Source organism: Fistularia commersonii, chromosome 5 (assembly GCF_037954325.1).
Source record: "Fistularia commersonii isolate RoL2024-O1a breed Wild chromosome 5, RoL_Fcom_v1.0, whole genome shotgun sequence".
Classification (NCBI taxonomy): domain Eukaryota; kingdom Metazoa; phylum Chordata; class Actinopteri; order Syngnathiformes; family Fistulariidae; genus Fistularia; species Fistularia commersonii.
Window position 1 is genome coordinate 5,637,445 of NC_141288.1, and position 19,615 is coordinate 5,657,059.

The 19,615-nt window shown below is 44.0% G+C and overlaps 1 protein-coding gene across 1 annotated transcript in view; it reads right to left on the reverse strand.

Moving 5' to 3' along the window:
• Nucleotides 1-19,162, reverse strand: part of ntn4 (netrin 4) — a 36,403-nt gene extending 17,241 nt beyond the window's left edge. The window contains exons 1-3 of the mRNA XM_086146618.1: nucleotides 18,937-19,162; nucleotides 16,045-16,598; nucleotides 6,091-6,369 (exon numbers count right to left, since the gene is read on the reverse strand). Of these exons, the coding sequence (XP_086002744.1) occupies nucleotides 6,091-6,369; nucleotides 16,045-16,598; nucleotides 18,937-18,982 (879 nt within the window). The 5' untranslated portion in view covers nucleotides 18,983-19,162. The remainder of the gene's footprint in view (nucleotides 1-6,090; nucleotides 6,370-16,044; nucleotides 16,599-18,936) is intronic.
• Between the last annotated feature and the right edge of the window lie 453 nt (nucleotides 19,163-19,615).

Genomic DNA, 19,615 nt, shown 5'->3' on the forward strand with positions numbered 1-19,615 from the left:
TGACCCGGGTGTCTAGCAAGTCCAATTTGCACGATGAAATGGGAAGAACGCACCCCCCCCCCCCCGAGGTGCAAACCCATGACATCATTGCTTTGCAAGGCATACCCGCATCCAGAAGATGGGACCGATAAAGGACCGCGGCGTGCAGTTCCAACGCCATACAGTCGCCCGTGGACTGGAGCATGTTTCCGTCTCGCATTTATCCGTTCGGTGAAAATAAAACAAACGACATGGAGATGTCGTGTTTCCTGTGTCGAGATAAAAACTAACGTTGAAATTCGGGCCGTTAAAAACAGATCAGATGTGCGGAGTTCTAGCTGGACTGTGTTAGAAATCTCACCGTATCAAAATTAAATGAAGCAAATTGAATTAGGAGTTGGTGACGGAAAAGACTGACAGGAATGCAGGCTAGGAGAAAAAAAAAAGGGCAATGGGCACGCACAAAGATTGAAAGAGAGGCAGATAAATTGTGAAACCGGACAGAAACACACACACTGGCTAGACTAATTGCTGCTAACGCTCCAGTAGCTGTCCCCGGATGCTATTATATGTGCGTGTGCGCGTGCGTGTTTGTGTGGGTGTGTGTATGTGTTGGCTTTATGGCTAACTAACAGACAGTGTAATCACCCTGAACCGCAAAACCCCTTGCGGAGGTGGAGGGACAAAAAAAAAGAAAAAAGAAAGAAAACAAACACACAACAGAAAAGGTCCCTTTCTCAGAGCTCACTGCCTGAATTTCCTGTTTCATGATGGGGAAAAAAAAAATTAAGGTTAACTAATGAACTATTATTATTGTTTTTTTTGTTTTTTTTAATGCAACATTGTGCAGGAGCGGGAACCTTCATTGTCTATCAAACCGAATTGTGAGGCAACTGGTGTGCTCTTACTACTCCACAGCGACTGAGCATTTCAAGGCCACAGACACACAAACACACTCACACACAAACACACACACACACATACACACACACATGGCGCAGACAAAACATTGCATGCTCAAGCATGCACACCTCACATCTGCAGCAGACCAAACAAACAACACGTTGGGCGCATTTATTTAAAAGATTGGACTATAATGGAAATGCTTGGCGTGTGTAAGCGAGAAAAAAAACAGAGATCACACATATTTACAATAGGCCAATAAAGAAGTATATCCGCGGGTACACACACACATATGCAGACATATATGCACACACAGACACACACAAACACACATGTCCTTCCCCTCCTATGTAATCTCTGCCCTCATCTCCCATCTTGGGCTGTTATGCTTGTTTGGGTTTTACCAGAAACGCCAGCTCTGGGTCGAAACAGACACAAAGCAAACTGCTGATAGGCAAGAAAAGGCACTTATATAACCTGTGTGTGTGTGTGTGTGTGTGTGTGTGTGCGCGTGTGTGTGTTTACCGAACTCTCCTGATGACCTGGGGTGATGTTGTTGGGACAGTCTGGAGATTTACCGTGCAAACTTTAAGTCCCTGGCTGCGGGCGGGGACTAACATTCGCCAGCCGGTGTTGGCTAGAAATGAGTTTCTGATTCACACGAGCCGGCATTTTTTAAAAATAACATTAATAAATGAATTAAGGAACACTTCAATATTATTCCCATTAGTATCATGGTGGCGTGCAGAGGGGTTTCTTACAATCCCACGTCTAAATACAGTTTCAGAGGATTTTTCTACCTCTCAGAAGAGGGAAATCCTGATAAAAAACACCCAGCAGGGCTACTTGGAATCTCTTGGCATGAAAAGAGTCCGATTTTCGAGATTTAAAAGATCTGTGTCTAATAAATCAGCGAAAAACACACACAAATCCTGGCCTTCGTTTTACTCAAATATCAGCGGTTCAAAGCTTTTTAACTCTCCAGCTGTTAGTGGGAGTCCAACATCTGGGCAACGGTAACTTATTCTGGGCTTCATCGTTTTTAATATCTTCAGTCTCTAAATACGGGGATTAGATGCTTTGAAGAGGGATGAAAATATGAAAACAATTAATCTTTTTTTTTAAGATATATTGGTATTTTTTACAAATGGCAGGTCTAAGGGTGGCATCCTTCAGTTTTTAGGCCTTTAACACCAGTTATCAGGCACAACCTACACTTATAGGCACCTACATAACACAGCTGCTCCATGCAGACACACACACACACACACACACACACACACACACATACACACACACACACACACAAGCTCAAACCTGAAAAAACAAGATAAGAAAGACAACCTGGATGACTGCAAATCTCTGCAGATAAGATACAGCGTAATTCATCCCCAAAAGAAAGTTTTATGCCAAATATGCTGAGTTACAGCACAGAACTTCGGAAATGTGTGTGTGTGTGTGTGTGTGTGTGTGTGTTTGTGAGACAGTGATGGAACTAACAGAGAAGGAACAAATAAATCTGGCAATCCCCCCAATCGAAATACCGGAGGTTCCAACATTTGATTTTTGCAGCCTGTGCCATTATCAAAGAGTTTAAAAAACAAAATATGATATAAAAAATTGTCAATATGATGTCTCATTTGGTTGATTATAAAGTGCCATTTAAGATGCAATTTAAAAATCTTGACAAAACTATATAACAAAAACTTTTACTTTAAGGTAATACCTACATATTTCCCTTAAATGTAAATATGCTAAAAAAATAACTGGTAAAAGAAAAAGAAATAGGCTGAAAAATACTGTGAAATAAAGTTAGAAAAAAATAGAAAAATTAAACAAAAATAAATGAAATAGCATGGTACTGACTCCAAATGGAAACAATACCAGTGCTCATTCACAAATCATATAGAGACATACAAGCATTCAAATGCCATCCATTGAAAAGGAAATTTCGGCCCTCGAAACAACCAACAGCCTGTTTTGGGGATTAAATTAGTTTTGGCTGCTGAAACTGCTCTACAGTAAATGACTCGGTTGTCGTTGAATACCCTGACATGACATTTCGGCCCCTTGGTCATCACAACCTATATTAAAAAAAATACATTTACTGTCTCACTATATGCAGGATGTGTAAATACAACAAATCAATTCGATATTTGACATGTAAAATAAAAATCGTGAGGTTGAGGTTCAGCTGGCATGCATGTGAAGCAGATTTTGGCTAATAAATAAAATTTTCCGACCAATGTGTTGCGATGCCTTCGGTTTTGGTTCAGAACTGTTTATGCTAATCTTATTAAATTATGAATTATGTAATCCCAGCTGCAGTGGGAGACTGATTCACCCCTGCTGGACTCTTTTACAGGAACCAGTCAGAGGTATTGATGATTCTACCCTGCCGTTCCCTTCATGACCTCTGGCGATTTTGCAACTTTGCCCGACAGGGTGTTTTAATTTTAAATCTTGAGCTAATCAGAAAATCACTGCTAATTATTGACAGGGAATCTGCAGGCATTGTCACATTAAAAGCAACGTTCTAAAAAAGTTGAATAAAGAAATAAATAAAGAAATAAATCAGCAGAGACGAGATTCAGAGCATTCAGTGGAGCAGTTTCCACTGGGTGAGCAGTTCAGACGTTAGACCGAGGCCAGAGAGACTTTGCATTTTATAATTTGTATTTAAGAAACAGCTGTTCAAGAGAAATGGCTGATTCCCGGGGGGATTAAAACACTGACTTTGGATCCTTTTTGGGGAACAAACAGCCTGCTTCCTGTTAGACATGGCAAATCTTTTATGAACCTTGTTGCAACCTGTGTGAAGACTGCACAAAATGAAAGAAGAAAAGTAAATGAATAGATAAACAAAATAATTGAACATAATCAGGAACATACCTAAAGGTTGTTCATTTATATCGAGAAGCAGAACTTGGCTGCGGGAAAATGAAAGCGAGAACGTAATTGTAGTAAAGAAAAATGACAAAAATGAGACTGCAGTTTAAGAAAAACGTAAAATGAGAGCACGGATGTAAACAAAACATGTCGGAACCGGAGCAACACCCCCTGTGTCATGGTGTATTTTTCTGGCGTGCTCCAAAACAAGTTTGCCCGGCATGCTTGAAATTTTTCATTGCGCTGCTTCAAGTCGAAAATGTATGTCTAAAAATGATTTATGGGATTGCTGCCGCAAAGTTAAAGCGCATACAGCAAATTAAGTGCCTCACTACGACTACACTTGAATCATCATTTTCTCTCTGAATAAAATATCAAACATAATACAAGAACAAAAATCCCCTCACTACAATTGTCAGTTGGCAAGCCCCAGTTTCTGATTAGTAATCTTTCATGAATACTAATATCAATGTGAAATGTGTAAGAAACCGTTAGCATCATTCCAGTTAAACATCCATCAATTTTCATTTGACGCCAACTTATGTGATTGGCAGCAGCCAATCACATTATTGATATGATCGGCTGCTGCATGAAAAAAAAAAAAACTTTGTTCGGAAACTTTTGAAAGCTGGGATGTTTCCATCATCTCAAGATTTGGCTTGAAACAAGCATAAATACACATGTCCAGTGCCTCTCTCCAAAAATCTTTCACAGTTATATATTAAGTTTGGATAAAAATACCACTACTGATGCCTTTTTTCGCATAAATAAACAACCTGAATCTCAGCCAGGGCAGCGGAGGCCTGGTACTGCCGCTGCTCACTGTTTATCTGACGAACGCCCGCATTCAGAAGCTGTGAAGGAAACCGTTTGTTGACTCTCACTTTCCTTGCCGAGCTTCGCTGATTGCGGCTTGACTTCAAAAGACGGGATGTGATGAGAAAAAAAAAAAAGGAAGTTAAAAAAAAAAAACAAAAAAAAAAAAAACATCTGTTCACACCGTCATCGTCACACACCCATCAACATAGTTAGCGCCGGGATAAATCCATATCTACATCTCTTTGGTTTGTTCCTATCAGGAACGGCAGCTGTTTCATCTGCTCAGATGAAGCCAGAAGAACAGAGGAAGCGGGAGAAAGGTGACACCCCCCCTAACCCCCAAAACATACACCCGCCCTTTGGTCTGTTATTAAGATGACTGCCAACTAAAAAGACTGAGTGGCAGGGCAAGCCATTAAGTCTGGTATCAAGCCTTGTAATCTTCACTTCCTAGAAAAAAAAAAAAAGGAGAAAAAAAAAAAAAAAAACCCGGGCCTCGGGGTGTGATTACCTCACAATAATTGTCATAACAAGAGAAATTCGAAGAATGAAATGAAACGTCAAAACAAGGCGACTGAACAGCTCTCGCTGTTGGAGAAGTAAAAACAAAAGAGGGGCTTTTTTTTGGGGGGGGGGTTGTTTATCGATGCTGTTGTGGATGAAACTTTGAAAAAAAATGTAAAAAAATGGTGATGAACATTTCAGCTTCACACCTCAAATAACGGAGGTTGAGTTTCTACGTGCCTTTTGCATTTTCGTTTCGCTCGGGAATTTTTAATAAGAGAGAGCAGGGGGATTAGGGGGCATTGATGTGGCAAATATCCTGTTTTCCCTGCAAACAAACAAAACAGACCAGCCGTTTATCACAGTACTCCAAAATATTTTAAAAAATGGTCCAGTTTGTCGACTAGTGGTGCCACAGGTTTCATGACATCGTAAGAAAGAAGATTCACCGAAAGGATTTCTGCCATTCAGTTACAAAAGGTATGAATTGGAACAAACTCCATTTAAGAATCAGAAGACTGACACGATAATGGTTACACAGGCTGCATTTTGGACTTTTTGACATCTGCTATTTGTTTTGTTTTTTTACAAATTCTGAACTGTCTGTTCTCGTTTGGTTTCATTTTGGAGATCAGAAGACTTGATGAAGATTAGACACCAAATCTCCATGGCTTGGTCAAGGCTATAGAGCCCTTTCGGTGATGAAACGGACCGCCTCTGGGGAAAACTTCCCCCATGTACGCTTTGAGCAGGCAAACGTTTCGTGCAGACAAAATGCCAAAGATGAAGACAAAAATGATAAGCAGCCCCAAAATATGAATGCCATTTCCACGAGGCTGCAATCTGGCGACTTGGCCTTCGATCACTGATGGCAAGACAAATTATCTAAATGATCAATTATACTTTTCTTTGTAGTTCAAAAAACACAAAGTTGAAATGTACTCTGCATTTGCAGAGATGCGACATTCGGCAGATTCTCCCCCTAATTCGTCTCACCACATGATTGGTCCGGTCTCGAATGGGCTGGTACCCCCGTGCAGGAATGCAATGCTCCGCGTGCCCGTTGCAGAAGCAGCTCCCCTTCACGATCAAGTCGTAGATGGCAAAGTGCTGCAGGGGCAGAGGTTCCTGCGCCGCACTGGGGTCTTTAGCCCGGCAGGGGCAGGTCTGGTGCTTCAGCAGGCGAATTCGGATGTTGGTCACCCTGAGCTGCTGCTGGCCCTCCAGCCCAAAGGGATCCAAGGACTCCCACTTAGGGAGGGTACGGTAGATCACCTGCCAGTAAAAGAGACAGTGCCAATGGTCAGATTTTATTGCAATAGCTGTGACTTCTCAGGGTTCTGGCTCAGAAAAACTTGCAATATTTCACCAGTGAGCAAAAGGACCATTTGCGTCACCGTCATTTACTCATCACCAGAAAATCAACACTTTAGAGCCAGACATTTTTAAACTTTTACGCAACCTATGGGTATGAGTATGAAAATCTCTTAAGACTGGAAAATTCACCAGAGGTTTGCTTTTTAATCCCATACCCTGCCCACCTCCTAAGGATCCCTTGACTTCCGCCTACTCACAGCACTTTGACTAGATGGAATAATTAAAAGTACAAAGGAGGAATGGATAGATCTTATCTGCAGCTTCTTAATTCATCCAGATTAAGATGGATGCAGTTGGGGACAAAGTCGGTTTCAGTTGTGATGCACATGTTACTACATCTCTCATGTCAATGGGGTGTGTTTTGGTGTTCTTGGGCATTAATCTATGACCTCATACCCTGTCGCCATTGACTGCAACCACATGTGACCTTGAGGGTACAGGGGAGGCCCCTAAATCAACCCTCACAATTTTTTCTCTCTCTCTCCCCGTCTTTCTGGATCAGTCTCACTCTCTCTTTACCCTGTCTGGTCCCTGAACATCCTTCAAATCGAAGATCCCTTTATAGGGTGCCATCACCATGGCAACTGTTGCTACGGGCAACCAACACCGCTGCCGTTGTTGGGGTGAAAAAGCTGGTGTCTGCCCCAACTCTTGCTGCGAAACAAAAGTGTGTGTATTTGCAGTGTGTCTCTTCACCGATGTTTGTATTGCTGTCATTGATATTATTGTCCAAGTGTTGTGTGTGTGTGTGTGTGCGCGCGTGTGTGTGTGTGTCTGTGTGTGTGTACATGTGTGTTTTTGGAGGAAAGTTAAAGGGAAATGCAAGCAAAGCCCCCATGCTGCTCTCTCATTGGCTTGATGACTGGCTGAGAGTGTGATGGGAGGAGCACTATTAATTTCCTTGTTGTTGGAAAAGGGCACGGGGTCACGGCATTGTGGTCCGCAATTAAGAGAACACGACAAATAGGACGAGGGGCGCCGGTCCACGGGAGAGCACGGAGAGCAGTGCCAGACAAAGACAGGGACGGAGATGCAGCTTCACATAACTCAGCGGCGGACAAAAGGGCTGCGACAGCATGGCGACACCACAGCAACACCAGCGCGCACACACAACAACACTGGCATGCACGCAAAAACACTTCATAGCGGCGATTCCTTCACACAACAGAAATTCCATCAGAGGCCTACTTCCGGCTTATTACGCGATCATGCCTCATAGGTTTCCCCCCAAGTGCGGATTCAGATTATTCGTGAATATGCTGATGATACCCTCATTTGCATAATCTATATGAGTCCAAAGAGGTACATTTGTCAATAAAATAAAATAAAATTCAAATTAAAAATCAAGACGAGAGTTTAGACACATGTTTAAAGTTAGACTTAAAAAACAGTTAAATTATTCAGTGTTTTTGCGGTAGATAAATCTGCAGCTTATGTTCTTACCCTCCATTTTAGTCTGCAATTAAAAGATGCTCAAAGTGTGTCAGTGGACCATTATCTTTTGTTGCTCTGATTTTTACCAGCTTCAAGTAAACCTGTAAAGCACATAGCCCAAGTGTTATGGGGCTGTAGAACACTCGACTCTGGGGCTGCTTCATTCTGGTGTTCAGCTACAAGAACATTTTATTTGCGTGTTACTTTAAACCATCTACCCACTGAAGTCACATATTTTTCTTCTCTTTTTTAACCACAACAACGTAACTGGCATTAATGCTAATTAGCACTTGCCCTACATTATTTTCTTTTTTAGAGACAGCACCTAGGAGTGAGAAGCCTGCATAATACCTTGTATTATGGTTACATTACAGAAATATATATATATATATATATATTATGAAGCATATTATGATTATATATCATGTTATCACATAGAAAATCAGATTTCAAACAAATTAACCTTCGACGTATAAATCAAACAATTTGACAAGTGTTTTGATGTGCCCGTATTTGGTTTGCATCCCATGCTCTGCTAGCACGCACATGTTCACACACAGATTACACGACACGCATTCCTAACAATTTATTGCTATTCCACCGGGAAGAATAGAAGTCGCACCTGTGCCAAGAAAATCCGGTAAAGAAGGGGACGGGTGGGTGTAACAGGATGGGATTCAAAGTATCCTTAGAATGTGTTTTAACAGGCGGGAGACGGAATGAAGGTGGAGTATTTTTCGATTAACTGTAATGCTACAAGCAAAGAATGCAAAGCATCAGGTATCGCTATCACTGCCGCGCGTCTTGGATATATGCTGGAGATCTAAGAACTGAAAGCCCCCCCTCGGTAAAAAAAAAAAAACGAGCAGTATTTCAAAGTTGTCTCGCTGAGGCCCGAGGCAGCAGGTTCACTGGGGGCCATGTGGTCGCTCGTAATCTTTCTTCCTGTTTCGGGCCGAAAAATAAAGTAAGTCTGGGTTTAACGGCCCTAATTCCATCAAAGTCCTGTGCACTGTAATCTGGTAAACAGGCACAATGGGCAGCGATGGAGGGAGAAAGACGAATACAGAAACAGAGAAGGTGGTGATGGGGGCTGGGAGGTGTCTAGCCAGCAGTACCAACACCCATCACAGCAACGGCACTTCCTTCCCGGCAGACAGACGGAGAGCCGACTGTATGTGTTTATCTGAAGGGGCATGGACGTGTGTGTATGTGTGTGTGTGTGTGTGTGTGTGTGTGTGTGTGTGTGTGAGGAGGGAACTGTGGAAAAGTGTGAGGGCTGGTCTGCCTTGCTCTCTTCCCAAAGGAGGTCAGTCTCTACAACAAACACTCACATTCTTCAAGCCCAGCTGACCTCATAAATAAGACAGCGGTCTTGCACGTGCAACCCCTCACCCCCCACCCCCAAACACACAAACACAAACACGGACACACACTACCTTTTGCCCACAATACAGGTGAACATGAAAACCCTTCGGCGCAAGAGATGACATGCTTTCATGTTTGCTAGAGAAAGAGGAGAGGCAGAAAGTGGAGAATACCTGCCGCTAGTAATCGCTCCCAGCTATTAACCCCCCCAACACACACACACACACACCCTACCCACCGAAAACCTCCGCTACCATCCATCACAGCTCCCACTTATCTGATCACAGAGAGCTCAGACACTCACATGCAAACCAACACGCTTTGATACGCGCCACAAAAATGCATGTGAAAACAGCCCCCACCCCCTCGCCCACCCATTTTTTTTTACTCCATCCGTCAGCCATCCTGCACGTGACTTGTCTTATCTTACACGCTGCCACAACAGTGGTGGATTCGGCATCATGTGGCGCTTTTATTCCCCCCCCCCCACTGTCGGTACAGCGGAAAGACGTCTCCTGGTCTGGCGTTATTGGGGGGGGGAGCGTCATATGTCTGGAAGTGAATTTTTCCCCTCTATTGGGGTGAAATTAAGCTTCAGGATTTACTTGAATGGCTCGATGTAAAAATACTTTGGATTTTAACCACTAAATACTGGCTTTTGTAGATTTTGGCAAGGTTCTACGCTGTTCGGTTATTTACTTTGCAAAGATAACGCAGTTTGATTGACCGTTTTCCCACTTGTTGTACTATTGGTAAATAGATTCTATCGAGAAAGAGACTTTTTAACTACATTGCATCTTTGACTCTTGCTTGACAATATAAATTTGCGTGTTTTTAACTTTAATTTCAATCTGGGATTAATGAAGACTGTCTGTCTGTCTGTCTGTCTGTCTGTCTGTCTGTCTATCTATCTATCTATCTATCTATCTATCTATCTATCTATCTATCTATCTATCTATCTATCTATCTATCTATAATGTTAGTTGCTAATGTTGCTAATGTTGCTAATGTTAGTGAAATAACTGCTATATACCAACAAGCTAGCAGTGGTGTGTTGAAATGCTTGAGCTGTTAAATAAATTAAAATGCAGGAAGAATTTACCGTTTTCCATTTGCTGTGTTGTTTAGTTAATAGACTACAGTGAGAAAGAGCCTTTTTGACAAAATTGCATCTTTGACTCCTTGCTTGACAATATAAATTTGTGTGTTCTTACCTTTAATTTCCAGCTGCGAATAATTAAGTCTATCTATCTATCTATAGCTTAGCCAGGGCTACTATTAGCAGAGTAGACAGGCTACATACCAACTAGCTAACAAGGGTTTGTTGAAAGGAATCATCTGATAAATAAAGTAAAATACAAACAAAATTTATGGACTAATGTCCTCGTCATGTTTCCGAGACTTAACCCTGTTTTAGCTGTTGTCATAGTTTCGGGGATAAGGCCTGAAATTTATCACTGCTAATAAACCCCTGTGTCTATGCTAGCTTGCTGATGTCACATGACACTATGCGCATTTTGATTGGCTGCTGATTGGACTAAATTCACCTTGGGGGCGGGGTCACAGAAGGTCGTAAACTGTGCACCTCAAATGCACCAGACATATTTAACTCATACTGATATAAAACTGAAAACAAAAATCTAGCAAATCCCGCTAGCTCAAAAACACAAACTATGAAATACTTGACATTTTTGCTCGATTAAAGGCTTAAATGATTATGAAAATCACCTTGATTTAATTAAATCTCTGTTCTACATTTTAAGTCTTATTAGAAGTTATTACCATGGAGGAACTTGTATTTTTGGTTAAAATCCGGGACTGATTATTGTCTGAATGGCAGAGATTTGTGTGAAGTAATTTGACGACCGGATATTCTCAAAAGAAATAGAAAATGTTTTTATGATTCGGCTGATTGAAGCCACATGACATCGCACGGGAAAGTTTTCAATGAACGGCACTTTTTCCTTAAATGTTTTTGTTTTGCTGCTTGTATGTCTGGCCTGAATGAAAACCAGATGTTCCACGTCAAAGAAAGTTTCCTCAAAAAGGATGAATAATTTCCACTTTTTTTTTAAATGACTGAGTCTTGAAAGTCCAAAACACCGAGCATGTGGTCCTCCATGCTCATACATGCTCTTCATATTTGCGAACGGACAGCAGGGAAAGTGAATTATAGCAACCATAAAAACTCACTGATGCTGCCTGATATAAAGCATTTTGTTGTCATCTACTTGTGAAGGCCCCGAGACAGTTTAACTGTCGGTGTCGTGGGTGATATACAATCCCGGAGAAAACACACATGAGCAGAAAAAAGTGCGAACGGCGGCGCAGCGGCAACAGCTGGTGTGGGTCTGTCAGAGCCGCTACGTGACCTTCGTCGACTCGAGAGTCATCAGTGGACAAGCCTGAGGACAAAGGTTGCACTCTCCTCCCAGGTGGCCCGCACGCATTGGAGTGCATTGAAAAGGAATTGGAAAAAAAAAAAAAAAAAGAACGAATGCGGTTTACGAAAAACTTTCACATCCTGACTCACCAAATAGATAACTACAGAATAATGGCTGGTTGAGGCACCCAAGGCTAAAGAACTATTATAGCTATTACTATTCCTAGCTTCTGTTATTACTTATTTCTAAGTGATTTCAGACTTGATTTTTGTAACAGCTGCAGCATCTGCAGGCGAAAAGCAGACTTCCTTGATGTTTACATCTGCGCCCCTGTTTGTAATCCCAACTAGTAACCAATCACCACCAACTGGAAATAAAGGAAACTACATCCGCTTTCAAACAGAAAGGTTATAAGCTTGAGTTTGGTTCCAGGGAACCTCTTAGGTTTGCATTCCCCCAGGCTAGGTAAGGGACCTAACGTGGTGATGGTGCAAGGGTGTGATGCAAGCGTCTGTAACATCCACCTCGAGAGCTTAACTCCAAAACAAATCTGAGTGTAGAAGAGGAAGACGACATGGAGAATGAAGTTGCCACCGTGTCAACATGTCAGGAATAATAACCATGGACTATCAAATGGGTTTAAATGCTTCTATATCCTCCTTGCACGGCTTCTCTGAGTGAAAACCCCCCACCTTTAGTTAACTCTGTACTTATTTGACCAAAATGTTCACGTTCTGCTGCAAGCCCTGGAAACCCCTCTGTGGTGTAGAGGGCCAGAAGAGCTCAGACCTCTTTGCCGATTCTATTTCTCGCTGGTTCTGTCCATTTTATCGCAAAAAACAGCCGACCGGTCACAAAAATAGTTTGGCAGGAGTGTTTGATGATGAAAGTGGCTTAAGAGTTCCACCAATCACCAAGCACCTACGTCACATGAGTTCTCATGGAGCTGTAAAAAGACCCTGCTTCGGAGTCCCTGTTCTTGTGATTTCTGAATGCATGAAAAAACAGCCTAGTTCCTGAAAAGGTTCAAGGAACTGCAAAAATGTTCCTACAGTGCAAAAGAGGCTTATTTTTTACATTATTCCAGCAGTAAGGTGCTTTGGCTGCAGAGACACAAACTGTCCTGCGTGGGAAGCTAAAGAGCTTGAACGTACAGGTCAAACCACATGAAAAAGGTGAACAGAATCAATTGTTTAACCCAAGCAAAAAGGGAAAAAATGATTTCCCAGAGCAGTAACAAGCTGAGCGCTCTCCCGGCTCTGCCTCCAATTTCGGGTCTCGGATGGCAAGTGCACGAATGGAAAGATCAAGTCCAAGTCTGGATAATGGAAGGCGGAAGAGAGCAACACCTGACACCCTGATATTCTGCCAGCTACCCTGGGAGATGATACCCGGTGGGTTCCACGGGGTCGGTATTTTACCGTGATGTTCAGAGAAACTAGCTTGAAGGGATTCAGCGGGCAGGAAATGAACTACAGAAGCATCTGAGGCGAGATGCTCATCCATTTACGAGCAATTAAGCTGATTCGCTTACATTTCCGAGGCATGATCTTTTTCTATAGTCAGGTTAAAAGTTAAAGCCCCGCGAGTTCCTTTTTTTTTTTTTTTTTTTTAATGACTCCAGTTTGACTTCAGCGGAGTGATAACGTCAGGAAAAAAAAAAAGTCAATTTGAGAAAAGCAACTTGTTAAAAAAGACTTACATTTTTTTTTTTTTTTTTCTGATCTGGATCTCGTATCCGCAACCGCTACAATATTAGCGCACATTCCCAGGGGGGGGGGGGTGGGAGGGGACGAGGGGGGAAGAAGGGGAGGGGAGGGGTGCAAACAGAACAGGGAATTCAATAAAAAGGACGATTTACGACCCCGGCAGCATGAGCTCGTAGGGGAACACTTGGAGGGAGTGAGAGCAGGGCGAGCCCATCAAAGAGGGCGTAAACACACATTACATCTGAGAGCTCTGCGGGGAGCCCAGAGCAACACCACGCTTGGCATGCGCCTCCACACACATCTGCAGAGCAGCTCCTGAACACACACTGCTTCCATTAAACATCAATGGGGCTTCAGGAAGCCCTCTCGTGCTACAGTCAAAGTACGCCCATTAAACACTCACTCATGCACACACACACACACACACTCGCAGCGCCCACCCCCACCTGGTTGCTCTCATTCTTGCTCGGCGCGTCGTATGACTCTCGCATGTTGCGTGACTTAGTCTGGTGAGGGTTGAATTAGTTCCAGGAGACGGGGGTGACCGATAGCGAGGGCACACAGTAAATCGTCCGTCCGTCCAGTAGCACGATTTCGGCCTGTCAAGGGGGGAAGAGCAGGAAACCCCGGTCGCCCCCTCGGGCGTCTCGAGGCGGATGTGTGTCCGAGCCTCCCCTCCACCTGCTTTTTCAGGGATCTGACGGAGGGATTTGGGTTGAAAAATGTATAAAATCCAGAGGGGATTGCTCAAACTAAGATGGGATTGCACAAATCTGATGCTGGCATGCGAACCACGGGGGGACAGCTACTTTTTCAGCGTTCGAAACAAAACTCGAGAAATGTGTTTAAACGCATTTAATAAATACAATTTTGTGTTTTCCTGTAGGAATAATGCTGCTAATGTGAGAACAATAGTGTTAAAAAATGTGCCAAAATTTGGAGATACTAACTACGGACATCTCTGCGCTCTCTCCTGCTCAGGCCTTGGTGGGAATATTCCAAAAGGAGGGAGCGGAGGTTATGTGTTTGAAATATCAGTTTGATGTTAACCTCCCATCTAAGGGTGTTTAGAGACTGTGTCACACTTGACAAATGTGCAACCCCGTTGGTCGGTATTTGCAGACGTAGACGGTAACCGCACCCACGTTGTGCAACAAGCATCGTTTGTTTTTTCAATGCAGTCAGAGTTCCGTTCCAGGCTGTCTCGGGGTCTGACGCAAATACTTTTATAAATACCATTCAGCACTTTTGAAGTCGTCGTTCATCTGTCGCCAAAGTCGCATGGAGTAGACCGTTCCCCAAGCAGGCGGCTTTGGAGAACGGCCAAAAAAAGTGGTTAAAAGAAGCCGAGAATAGCTGCATAATGTCATCGTTGACCTCGAACCCCCCCCTTGGGTGAGGCGGATGGCCGCCCACACTTTTCCCGTTAAAATCCAGACATTGAACACGATTTGTAAAAGCTGGTGTCCATTACGGGATGACAGTGAATCAGCTAAACCACCGCTTGACCTGTCAATCATCACTGTTCTCCGTCTTGTGTTTTCACTATCTACGCAATTGTTTTAACTGGGGAACATTCTTTTACAGTATTGTCTTCGCTGCAAGTATTCCTGTTTAACATTGTCCCTGTTTCCTCCACCGCTCCGCCCTGCCGTCCCAAATGGGAACACGCTATAAACCCTTTTTTTTTTTTTTTCGATGCAGTCGCTCGTCTGGATCAGGGATCTGAGGAAAAAGCATTTCAATCTCCAGACCCGATATAAATTTAGAATTTGCACGCCATAAATAACCTTGACTTTTAATGTCTGATGAGCTGTAAAAGCTGAATTAAACCCCCCCGGCTCCCAATTAAACCCCCTTTGACTGAGGGGGGTTCTCTAATATAGGCTGGTTTCAGTTAAAAAGCCATATGTCGGTGCAGACGGCTCTGGCGGTGTTCCACCGGGATCAGCTGACTGCGTGGGAGGCCGGGGGGGCAGATTATCATCGTATGGGCCGAACGGTAGTTTGGTGGTCCTGTTTTTTTGGGCCGGCGTCGGACCGTTAACGGCACACACACGGGGCTGAGACACCGCCGTTGGACGTTTGATCGGACATGTGGCCTAGCGTATGGATTAACTTAGCTATCTGGCAATTTGTAGATGAACACAGTCACGCAAAAAAAAAAAAAAAAAAAAAAGGGTAGGACCTGAAATTCGAGCCGTTCAAAACGGGATCCGAAAAACTGAACGGCACAAAAACAAGACGAGCAGAAGGTTAATGGTTACGGTTTGACTCTAAGCGTGTCTCTCAGAACGATGAAGATGATGAGTCAAACAGGTGAGATAGAAAAAGCTGTGCCAAACTTCTAACTCCTCACTGAACTGCCAACTCTTCTTGGACTAAACATGCAATCCTGGCTTAATTGCGATTCTCAGTTTAGGTTAACTAGATTACAACCCTGGGTTTTCATGATAATCCACAGACTGTGTTCTGGTGCAGTTGCATTGAGATGGAGAGAGAAAATAGTTCCTGACTGCTGCTGACGCCACCGCCTGTGGATTATCCCAGAGATTCCTGGCAGGAAAGGTCGCCGGTGAGTATTTCCAAACCGAACTGTTTTTCCCGACAGCTTTCGTTCGCATTTGTTTGGGAAATAGGGCTGACACGGAACTGAAAATACACCGCTTCGGCCTCACCTCTCCACGATGGCAGGGGTAAGCTCCTGAGTATTTGGAAGTGCAGGTCGCTCCATCCCGTCCCGCATCCGCCTTTCCCTCACGCAGTCCGAAGGCGGCCGTGCAGTTGCCGGCATAATACTGCAGCATCTTCCATGTGCGGCCGAAGTCCTGCGAGCGCTCCAGCGTCATGGCTGCGGGCCGCGGTGAGCGGAACACCACGATGAGGTGCGTGAAGTAGAACTCGGCCTCCAGGTCCAGCTGCAGCGTCTCCGACTCCACGTCTTCCGCCGACTGCCACCAGGTGTTGGGGTGCCGGAAAGAGGAGTCCGACATGTCGCTGGCCAGGTGGGACAGGAGGGGGAGCGCCGCGTTGCACTTGGCGCACTTGGCGGAGCCGCAGGCCGGGTTGCCGTTGGGATCGGCGCGGTCGCAGTAGAGCTCCGTGCCGTTGTTGCCGCAGACAGTTTGGGTGAGGACGCGGCGGCCCAGGGCCAGGTTGCCCATGCGTGGGTTGCAGGCTCTGCTCTCGCAGCGAGGCGCCACGCCTGCACGGAACACCTCCAGAGACATCCCTGGATGGAGATGGAAAAAAGAAAAAAAAAAAAAAAGGGAATTTAGTCAATTTGGCTAATTGATGCTACATGTCAACAGTGGCTAAGAAATAACTTTGTTTATTTAAGATGACATCATTTTAAATTTTGACTAAATTATAGCAAATTAAGGCCAAGTAGCATTTTCAACAATGCAGGAAGAGTCACCAGGGATGCCTAGATCTTGATTTCTTTCAACAGTATCATTTAGCCGGCTGGATGACTGACAAAACAAAAACAAAACAAAAAAAAAAAAAATCAGATAGATGTCCTGAAATGCTCGCCCATGGGTTTGCAGCTACTCAATTTTCTAGAGAAAGTCAGAACAAAAGAGTGACCTGGAGCAGAGACACTGACGCCCCACCTTTCAAGGATCGGTTTACCCAAATTAGACGTTCGGGTTATGAACCCTCTAATTTCCGCAGCTCTTTTGCACCACACCTTTAATAGAAAAGAAGTTTCAGATAGAGGGTTTCATCAAAGTCTGGCGAAAGGAAAGGAGAGTTGACCTACTTCCTGGTTCAGTTTGGTCCAACTTGTTTGTAAAAGGCCTGTAAATGTAGTATTTTTTTTTTTTTATTGGATTGTTTTTCATCTCATTTTTGCTGATTTTACAATTTCTTGCATCATATTTTGGGTATTGGTCCCAAATTTGTCAGTTGTAATTTAGTGCCAGATTTTAAAAAAAAAGCTTATTATTGTGCAAATTTACACACGAAATTTACTGAAGCAGTCAAAATCATACCGAAAAGTTAACTGAGAAACGTCTTTCAGGATGAAAAAAAAAAAACAGTATGAGATACTCAATATTCAAGATGTACAGTATTTAATCTGGTGTTAGGGTATGTGAAAAATCACATGCACGATAATCAGATCAATTACTCTTGATGTTTTTAATTCACTATTCTAGATAAGTAAGTTTAGCAGATTTCTCACTGTCAAAAGAAAAATAAGATACAGTGATTACACTGCAAACAACACACACATACACACACACACATATGTATAGATAAAAACATATATATATATATATATATATACACATACATGATTTTATACATATAAGCAAAAATCACAAAAGAGTTGTCCCAAGAAACTTTCCATTTAGAGAACGTCTGGGCTGAATTCCCTGAAATGATTTTCAGAAACCCAGCATCACCCCACAAACCTTGGACGGATCAATGTTGGACGGCCTTCTGTCGACCGCTCAAGTTAGAAAGGGAGAGAGAGAGAGAGGACAGAGGGATCCAAATCTTCTCAAAATAACTCATCCTTAATATAGTTTTAATTGACGGATAAACTGAATTCCTTCTATTCTTTTTGCAATCAAAAAGGCAAATATTAGAAGATGTGCAGATGTCCTGTGGTGCAACCACCTCCTGATACCGATCCATGATGACACATTTCATATTACAGTGAATTTTAGGTTTGTTCAGGGGGTGAGCTGGGAGTGAGAGCGTGTTTACACGAGTCAAGTGATTCACCTCGATCGGAAATGTTATGCAGAGAGGATAATGGGGCCATTGTGCACCTGCCTGCCTGAGACTGCAGCCGGCGTGGACTCTGACACAGATAAAGTTTGGCAGCTCGGGGGAGGATGAGCAGCAGCGAGACGCCTCGCAGACGCCCTTCGGCCCCCCCACCCAACCTAAGGGACTCAGTGTCACCTTCAACTGTGGATTTATTATCTCAAATATCACACCAACACGACTGAGTGAAAAAAATGTGAATTATTTAACTGTAGTGTTTTTGTTCCTCCTGAAGGGGATGTTTATTGTTCAACAGTGAGGGTGTTGATGAATTACATAACTGTCTGTAAGGTGGTGGAGGTCGCAGCAGGGAGGCTGCAGGGTTTAAGCAGATTTTAAGTGACAAAGATGTTATATGTCAGTTGGACTGAACGGATGTTGGAAGCTGAATTCCAACTTCATTATTTCTCCCGATACAAAACCTCATTGAGAAATCGCAAGAGTTTGCAACAATGAGACCGGGGGTTATTCCCGGTTGCTCTGCCAGTCTGGGAACTTAACACGGTTGCCTCGGGTTTACAGTCTAACACATCGGCGCCGGGAAAATCTGCGGGTTTGAATCCTAGCGGGTTCACAAGCGGAAAAATGCGCGCCGGCAGCTATTTCGGTCAAATCTCAAATTGCCTAATAATCCAAGGGAGTTCTGCACGGCTGCACTTGTGCGGGGAGGAGGAGGAGGCGTTGGTGGGACAGCACATTGTTAACAGTGACATTAACTTAACAATGGGATGCGAGTGCGTGAGAGATGTGCACGCAAGTTGAGTTTTGTGTAACACGCACGGAGCACTAACCTTGACCTGACAGCACGGCCAGACCGATCACCGCCAGAATCAGCATATTAAGTCCCCCCGTTATAATCCGAGTGTGAAAAAGCAAAAAAAAAAAAAAAAAAAAAAAAAAAGGGAGGATTTTCCGGAGGAGAGGAAAGGAGGATGAGGAAGATGAGGGAGAAAATGCGCAGGTTCAGATCCGGTGTGGACTTTCTCTTTCACTCAGCTGCGATCCGGCGAGGCGGCGTGGACTCCGTGGCGGCGAAGAGGAGGAAGAGGACGAAGAGCATGATCGCCGGGGTCGCCGGGAGGGAGAGGCGCTGGAAGCGGAGGGACGAACGGCTTCGACCGGCTCGTCTGCGGCTCCGCGACCCGCTGCGTGGCTCATCTCCTCGAGCTATGGGAGCGGAGCGTCACGGACTGCCGAGCCGCTCGGCCCCCGCACGGCTATTTCTAAGGAGCGCGGAGCGTGTGACAGCGGCTCCGCCCCCCACCCCGCATCCCCTCCAGACACGCACACACACACACACACACGCCCCGCCACTGTCGTTTCCTACCACTAATAGGAACGTACCATTTTTTGCACGAAAAAAATATGCGGGTAGGGGTGAGGAACCTGCACCGCACACAAGGGGGCCCCAGAGGGGAGGGGGGTCTGATGGATTTTTGGGTTCTGGAAGAAAAGAAAATAAAAAATTAA